The sequence below is a fragment of the Lolium rigidum genome, chromosome 3 (assembly GCF_022539505.1).
Source record: "Lolium rigidum isolate FL_2022 chromosome 3, APGP_CSIRO_Lrig_0.1, whole genome shotgun sequence".
In the NCBI taxonomy this organism is placed as follows: domain Eukaryota; kingdom Viridiplantae; phylum Streptophyta; class Magnoliopsida; order Poales; family Poaceae; genus Lolium; species Lolium rigidum.
In genome coordinates, this window is record NC_061510.1 from 313443815 (window position 1) to 313453136 (window position 9322).

General features: G+C 41.7%; 1 protein-coding gene across 1 annotated transcript; it reads right to left on the reverse strand.

Moving 5' to 3' along the window:
* Positions 1 to 5134: 5134 nt before the first annotated feature.
* On the reverse strand, positions 5135 to 6190 carry LOC124696873 (fasciclin-like arabinogalactan protein 1). Its single transcript, XM_047229539.1, has one exon. The coding sequence runs from the start codon at positions 6188 to 6190 to the stop codon at positions 5432 to 5434; it is 759 nt and encodes a 252-aa protein (XP_047085495.1). The 3' UTR covers positions 5135 to 5431.
* Positions 6191 to 9322: the final 3132 nt, after the last annotated feature.

Below are 9322 nucleotides of genomic sequence, written 5' to 3' on the forward strand. Positions count from 1 at the left end.
TGAAAGATGATTGCAACGGAAGTGTTTGGTATCAGGTAATAAAACTGAAGTTTCATTCCTCATTATTGGATTATCTTTCTTCAGATCTTGCAGCTCAAAGCAATATGTTTTCACTTTGAACACCACAATACAATTTTGGATATGATATTATCTGTTAAGAAGTAACATGAGGCTCAGTTCTTTAGCTATGATCCGCCTTGCGTCATACTGTTATTGCTCATTGCTGTCATCCAATCATTGTATTACATGACTTCGTGGTGCTATAACCCTAGATGCTTGGACATGCACATTATTTCTTGCAGATTATCCTTTGAAGTAGTATATGTGCTGAATAACCTTTGCTGGTTGAGAAAGACTAGGTTATCTGAATCATTATCAGAAGGGATTATTGTATTTTATTGCCACAGGTTGGTGGATGCACAGATAGGATAAGCAAGAAAATGTTTGCTAGATATAGGCTGGTGGATCATCAATTAATTATTTCAAGGCAACCAGTGAAGTGCTGAAGAGTTGTGATCCTACTTTGGCCTGTGTTCTTTTGCTTCGCTGCATCTAAATTTTTTACGCACTACTTTAACATTTGCTGAGCCCATAATGTTCTTTGTTGGCCATACAAACATTTACATTCTTGGGTTAGGTCACACAAGGATAAGAATTTAGTGTATGGATTATACCTTTGGACCTACATGTAATTATCATTGTATTCAAGACATGATACTGCACATTTGTTTCATTTCTTACTTTATATATGAATGCATGCTTATTTTGTCTCTACATCATGCCAGTTCTATTTTTACTCATCACATTTTTGTAGAACTAGAGAGATCATATTTTTTTAGTTCACACTCAAGACTATTTGCTCTGATTGCAGGGCCATTATTCAACTCCACCGCAACATTGGTACCTTGCCTTTGCATGCAATTGTCACACAACTGATTTGGGTTGAAGTGATTGCATCCTCTTCTCTGTGCAATTAAATTGCCATCATTTCTCTTCTGTGGAGTGTGGAGAGAAGCTTGCAATTTTGAGTGTTTTTACTCTTGTCATCGAGGCCATGTCATTGTCATAGTTGATTCATCAGACCAATAGGTATATGTGCACTCCATTCTCCTCCATATTCCATTACTTGGCTAGATATCTTAATAAGTGATGTGGTTGGGTATGTGGTACGGTCAAACAATGAGAGACCATGGGAATGAGAGTTGCTAAACAATTTATTCGTTGTCGTTGCTTGTCCATGTGATTATCTCGATTTGAGACAGCGAGAGACCAATGGATTATTCTGTGACTCTCTAATACTTTTATTACTTGATATTTTGATTTGTTTAGATGCATCCTTTATGTGTTCATTTAGATTAGCTTACCATTCATTACCCTTGTTATGCTTTCTAGCAATACTGCCAATGAAAATGACAGTCCCTACACACCTAGGTGCGCTTTCTATCTCTACCATTGGCCACCAATTATTGGTTCTTACTCTGAGATAATGCATCATTTCGTCTTTGTTTTATCCTCTTCAAGATGTATCTTTGTCCATGCACAGATTTACTGCTATGGTGAACTTTCCAATGTGTTTCGTATGATACTACAACCTAATCTCTTTTAGTAGTATCTGTTTTTGATCTGTGGGTTTCCTTTTGTATCACTCTTTTAGTAAAGTTCTGAAGTTATTTTGATATGAACAATAACATCAGTTCTTATACTTCTTAGTTAATCAATCTGTCAATATTAATGCCTAAAATCAGAGTTGCTTGCATTGGCACACATTTGTGCATTTGTAATTGCTTCTATGATACGCCACATCCTTCCTTTAATTATCTTATATAGAAATGAACAATTATTAACCATGTTGTTTAATTATTGTTTCACACAGGATAGTAAAATGAAATAGTAGAGTAATAACGTTTCCCCTTTGTTACTGCTTCGCCGCATTCGTATTTACTGAAATATGTTAACTAAGACATTATAGTTCAGTGACGTATTCCTTGACTATGAAGATAAGAAATGACCCTAAGTGCACTGGCGAAATATCAGCGAGTACGAGGGCCAAGGATTGAAATGGGCTCTAAACAACGCAATATCAACGCTAAACTGATTGGCCACTTCAGCAACATAGGCCACATGTTGTGCAAATTTACTGAGAAGGCTGGGCCACGACCTAGCATGGTCCCGCTGATGGTCCGCCAGTGCCTAAGAGGAGGTGCTTAGTGGTCCTTATCATGTTCTTTCTTCTTGAGATCACATCTCCATGCGCTCCTTTATTGTGTTACAATGCATCTCTTGCTAAGTAGTCTGGTCTCCAATCTGGAGACGGGAAAATAATTGCATGTTGTTGGTGACTTTCAGTTTTCCTTGGAAGTTGCATCACTGATCATCTATTGCATATTCTTTTCCTTCATTGTGAAACGCTTTACCTTTGTTTGTAAATTATGTCACTTCCTGAAGCTAATGGTGATATGTAATAATATATTCATGTGAAGTAATTAGCCGCATTAACAGTGCCAAACTATGATTATGTATTTAGGCCAAGCCAGTGCTGCCCCTATTGTATTGGATTTCGTGCAGGACACTTGTGCCATCATGTCATGGATGTTTTTAGGTGTAAGTCTGATGCAGTTGCGCAAGGATGAAGATACACTCTCTAGACACATGGCTTTAATTGTGTCGTTAATTGAGCCGCAGAGGGCCAGGGAGGAGGCGCCCCAAGGGGCGCCCCAACCACTAGTACTACTGAATTTGGATGTTGATAGAAGGGTTTACTTTAACAAGTACCAATTTTATTGGGAAGAAAAAAATTAAGTGTCTGATGATTTTTTTTTTTTAGCTAATAAGAAGCACGGTCGCGGTACATTGAAAATCTGATGATAAAAAAATGCTAATATGAAGTTGTACAGTACATATATATATATACTCAATCCACATATATACTCCTTTCATATAAGTAGCAAAATAATTCGGGCAATGCTTCGCATGTAGCTGGATATGTCGTTGTTCCAAACTATTGAGGATAAGACAGAAACTTATATTCTTAAAAATGATAAGCTCAAAATTACCATGTTAATGTACATAATATGGATACCAATTCAGCATAACACGTTCATGCAGGTGATAGTTTAAAGCCCACTATTTCCAAACAAATTATTCACGTGTGTTACCTTCATATTTGAGCTTTCCGATATCAGTACAAACTAAAGCCATGGAGAGAGATATAATTCTCTTAAATCTCATAGTGCCTAAAAAGTTGGTTGGCACTGCTGTTTATCCTGGATCAGCACCGGTTAGTTCTCTAGCAACATTATCTATAACAGAAATAATACATTGTAGTTAAAATGCATGTAAGATTTCACTTTTGGTAGCTAAGACCATACATAAACTATATTCACGCTTGGACAAATTTTAAAACTCATGCTGAAGGAGTAAGCTAAAACAACAACCGATGATAAAAACAGGCAGAAGAAGGAAAACAGAAGTGTGAGCACAAACAAATCTGTGCTTTCGGTTCAAGCACTGAGTAGCACCGTACAATTAATATGCTCGAGATTTTTCTTTAGCTTAAAACACATTAAATATGGAAAATTACTCTTGAGTAATTCCGATCAATGTAAATCCCTATGTATGGATATGCCAGGTCCCAGATTTTCAACCATACAGTGGCTTGGACCAAGGGATTCTCAAAAAAATAAATACTAGGAGTTTCTTTTCTACTATCACACTTCCTTTGAAAGGCAAATTTTCAAGTTGTGAAAATCTTGAAGACTGTATCTATGTCTAAAATGCCATATATTTCAAAATGAACGGTAAAAGTTTCATGTATATTTATATGATTAGAGTAAAGAGAGGAAGAAATTTGTGGATGAGCAAAAAAAACATTATTTAGTTACCCTACCTATAATGTTGTGTGTTTTATATGTCATATATCTTATCAGAATTTTTTTTGATCTGATATTTATTCATTACACACTATATATATCATGCATAATATCAACAAAATGGAAATTCAGGGATGCACACAACAAATAAATTAAAAAGGAAAATAATAGCAGCAACATTAGTCAGTGATCTTAAACTTAAAACCCTCTTTCGACAACATCCTAACGATACAATGGTCTTCCAAAGCAACAATTTCTAATATGAATTGCACACACGTCCTCTGTTGTTGGATCCATCTACTGAATTATATACAGGACATCCACTCATATGATATGGTTATATAACCGCTTTATTTTTTGTATGATGCCCTCGCAATTGCGAGGGCCACTGTGCTAGTTCTAAAAAGAAATGTGCAGGCATGTGCCCAGAAGCTTCTGAATTGTGGTTTAAAAGTGACGGAGATTTTAAATTTAGAATCTGGATCTAAGAGTGTTGCATTGGAGGAATCTAATGTACACACAATATTTAGACTGAGGAACAGAGTGAAGGTGGGCCCGTGTTTGGGATGTCCGGTGCACGGGACAAACCCATTTATCCGGATATTTACCACTTATCATGTACACAAAGAATGTATACAATGGAAAACTAACTTTAAGTAGTTTAAGGATGAAATGGGCATAAGATATTTCAGATTTTAGGAAGCATATTACAGTAAATCAAACCTGTGTGAAGTTTGGTAGCATGACCGTATGATCAAATGCTCTCGTTTGATCACGCACCTATCGTTTGCGAGTCTATGCCTGTTGTAAGAAAAAAGGAGGGTTCTCCAAGGACCCGGAAGATAAACCGATCAATTTGCTTCTCATTTTACAGCAACTAGAAATACTCGCTCCGTCCAATGATATTTAAATTTTGAAAAATCTTTGACATTTTATTTTATGGGACGCAGGGAGTAGTCAGTTTTCAAGTAATGCACATTCTTGGCAATTATTAGTACAAGCAATGTTAGTTAGGAGGCTCTACTGATTAGCTCTAAATATAACTTGCTACTAGTCTGCTAATGCTTCATACTACAAGCTCAGGCTGCTCGCATTACTGTCAAAGGGGGGAAAAATGTCAGATCGCTCAGACACTACGTGCAAAAAACAGCAGTGCCATGAAAAATATTGCAGATTTACAAATGGAGACATGGAGGCGCAGACAAGACAATATCGATTGAAGAAATATGCAAACGAGGAACACTAAAGAGGCATTATTTCTCGGTGGTTAATGCAGCTGAGGCACAGGACTACACAGGAGCTGAGCAGCAGAACTCACTCCAGCATGCACTACGGTCTGACGGTGCAATGCAACAACGATACACTCCAACATCATGCATATGCAGACTCGACACTAACACCTGACTAATGTAGCATGAAACTCTTAACAGAGCACTAGAGTTCACACACTGATGAGCGCACAGAGAGATGGACTATTGTAGCATGAAACTCGATCTTAACAGAACATAGAGCCGGCCGGCTTCTTCTCCACCTCCTCCTCCTCTTTCGCCTTCACAGCATCACTATATCCACCTTGACATTGCTCCGAGCATGAGCAGAAAGCCGATGATGACGCCCACCATGGCCGCTAGGGCCCAGCACAGCCCCACCCACACCGGGATGAGCATGTGCAGCCAGGCAAAGTACCCTCCATCCAGCTTCTGTCGCAGATGGCCCGGCAGCAGCACGGCGTCGACGAGGTACACGGCGAGGGCGAGGGGGGCCTCCTCCTCCGAAACCGTCTTGATCACCCTGGCCGCGCCGCCTTGCCACGACCTCCACAGCCACACCGTGTCGCCGTCGTCGCGGATGGTGATGCTCTGGCTCCTGTTGGCCGCCAGCGTGCGCGCCGCCACCCAGTCGAAGGCCGCCAGCTGCGCCCGGACGTAGCGCCCCAGCGTGGCGTGGTGCAGGAGGACGTCCAGCCGGTCGCTCTGGGCGAGGGCTCGGAACGTCGGCTCGAAGGAGTCGACGGCCTTGTCGTCGGGGCAGAAGAGGGTGAGCCCTCCGGCGCCCGGTACGAGGCGCTGCTGGAAGACGTCGCTGACGTTCGGTGTCGCGGCGACTAGGGCCGCGAACCTTACGCAGCCACCCGTGGACATGATGTCCATGAGCTGCCCCTGCGGAGGCAGCGGCGGTAGCGGCGCGTCGGACCCGTGGCCAAGGCCCGAGTCGGCGGTGCCTGGGACCTGAAGATGTGCAAGCTCGTCGTCACCGGCGGCGGTGGCTCCTGACGCGAAGAGCAGAAGGCCGATCAGAACAGGTGCCGCTAATCCCGTCATTGCCCGTCGATCGCGAAGTCCCAGAGCTAGCTAAGCGGCAGCGAGCTAGAGAGGGAGAGGATCAGTGGAGTGGAGTTGCTATGCTACAGGTTAGGACGAGTACGTGGACTATTTATGCACGGTGACGGACGGAGAGGCCATACGTGTCGATCGAGTGTGTCTGTGCATCTATATGTACATGTGTTCTTGATTTCATAATTGAAGTTACTTGCGCATGTATGTCAATATATTCGTCCTAATCACTACTACTGAACTGGGATGTCGTGTCTGCATCCCACTGCATCTATATATGTTTTGTGGTCATCATCTATTAGCTTGCACATTGTATGTGCACCTAGCTGCTCTCCACTCGCCAGTGGTATGCTGCTATATACAGCAAGCAAGCGTTAATATTAGATGAGAACCGAAGAAGGCTAGTGGGGCTCGGTGTACAAAACTCTGGTTTACGTACTGTCTGGTAGTCATATTGATCTTGGACGGTTTGGACTGACTACTACTTCAGGAAATAGGATTCCCGGCGTAACTACACCTGGTTGCTTCTTGGTGGTGGCATTGCATCCAAATATCAAATGAGCATCCAATTAATGGTGCACCGAAAGTCCACACACTTAGTTGGTTCATACCGGTTTTGTTTCAAGACAGCTTGAAAACATGTCATGCATCGACTACTTTTGTTTGCTTTTATAGCATGTAGTGGTATGTTGTCTCAAGAAGAAAAATCCAAAAGTTCATAGGTATTTTCATGGTATTAATTTACTAGATTCTTTGCATTTGTGAGTCTTACTTTTATTTCGGTTTGGTCACGGGGTGGATTTGTTTTGGAGTTGGGGGAACTCCGCCTACCCTACATCAACACTAATGTGTCTGCGCATCCAATGGTACACCAAAAGTCCACACACTAGTTGGTTCATCCCGGCTTTGTTACAAGACAGCTTGACAAGATGTCACGCATCGACTACTTTTCTTTGCTTTTGCAATATGTAGTGGTATGTTGTCTCAAGAATAAAATCCAAAAATATATTGGTATGAACTCTTTTCAATGGTATTTACTAGATAATATGCATTTGTGAGTTTTTTTAATTTCGGTTTGGTCACGGGGTCGATTTATTTTGCGGATGGGGGGACTCCGCCTACCCTACATCACATTTGGGGTGAGGAGGTGGGGGAACTCCGCCTGCTACGGCTACGCATATGCTAGTCAATCCTAATCTATAGAGTTTATGATAGAAACTCGTTCAGTTCTTGTACTTTGGTCCTTCTCGTGTTTTTATACATCATGTCCAGCACGATGTCTTGCTTTAATTACAAATAGAACTTTTGTACTAGAACTCGATTAAGTTTTGAACTTTGTAACATTTGGAACTTGTGTACTCGTATTCAATATATAGAATCGAGTGTATGTACTTATGAACCAATATTTATGTGCTCCTTGTGCTAAATTGAAGCCATGTGAGCTTGGAAATTTATCTATGAGTATATTTCTGTTTAGATGCAGGATTTAAACAAAAACGAAAAATAAATAAACATGAGCTCTTTGCCGAATGTCTCAGGTCAACATACACAGCAAAGGAAACCTTAGTCGTGCGTACTAGTTGGCTTGCCGAGTGTCCCAGGCTAGACACTCTGAAAAGTGGGTGCATTTTCCGTGTATTGTTATTGGCGGCACTCAACAAAGAGAGGGCCACGTGGCAGCGTCTTAGATATCCAACCCTTTGCCATGTATGTCCACAACGGCACTCGGCAAACGTTAGACCATTTATGTCACCTTGACACTCAGCAAAGAGAGAGGCTACATGGCTGCACCTGGCAAAACCCGTCTTTTCCATGTGTCTAACAGAGACACTCGGCAAAGATAGCGTTGTTAACTTCTACCAAATGATCCAAAACTTTTCTTTCTCAATTGTCAACCTTGGACACATGAGAAAGCCCTTTGGCGATTGTCCGTGGAACTACACTCAGCAAATACACTTTACCAACTTAGCCTTAACCTATTTTTTTTCCGAGTAGTACGTTGTTTGCATTTTGCCGAGTATTTTTTGGTAGTAGGCAAAGTCGAGTGGACTATTTATGCACGGTGACGGACGGTGGTGGGAGAGAAGAGTGTAAAGGCTCAGTCGATCAAGTTTTTCCATCTCATGAAATTAGCCGATTAGCATGCATCCCACTGCATCTATATATGTTTTGTGGTCATCGTGGATTAGCTTGTACATGAATGTTCACCTAGCTGCTCTCCACTCACCAGTGGTACGTTGCTATATACGGCAAGCCATGCATGCTTTAATTTTCGATGAAGACACATGTGGACTCAAGAAAACTTTGGCCTACTGTCTGCGTCTGGTAGTCATATTGATCTTGGGCGGTTTGGACCGACTACTACTTCAGGAAATACATTCCGGGCATGGCACAGCTAGCAAAACTCGGATGTTCCTTGGTGGCTGCATATAGCATCCATCCAGATACCAAATGAGCATCCAATGATCGATGCTGGACTTGCATGTGTTGATGCTGGATTCGTCTACCACATGCATTTGTTGATGACCTTGTGAACTAGAACTCAATGATTTTGTGAACTTTGTAACTTGTGAAACTTGCGTACTCATGTTGAATATCTTAGTATCGAGTGTATGTACGTATGAACCAATATTTTTATGTGTTCCTCTATGGATATATTTGTGTTTCGATGCATGATTTAATGAAAAACGGGGGGAAAATGGCTCTTCGCCGAGTGCTTTAGGTCAAGAAACTCGGCAAAGGAAGCCTTAGTTGTGCGTCCTTGGCGGCTTTGCCGAGTGTACTAGGCTAGACACTCGAAAAAGAGGATGTCTTTGCTGTGTATTGTTATTGGCGACACTCGACAAAGAGAGGGCCACGTGGCTGCGTCTTAGATGTCCAGCCCTTTGCCATGTACATCCACGATGGCAGTCAAAAAACGTTACACCGTGTATCACCTGACACTCGGCAAAGGCATCGCTGTTACCATCCGCCAAATAATCAAAAACTTTCTTTGTTGAGTGTCAACCCTGTACACATGGCAAAGACCTTTGTCGAGTGCCAGAGAAACTACACTCGGCGAAGACACTTTGGGAACATAGCCTTTACCGAGTCATCTTTGCTTCTACACGTACTATGCAT

Coding starts and splice junctions, on each gene's coding strand:
- LOC124696873 (XM_047229539.1), bottom strand. CDS start 6,190: ATGACGGGATTAGCGGCACCTGTTCTGATCGGCCTTCTGCTCTTCGCG.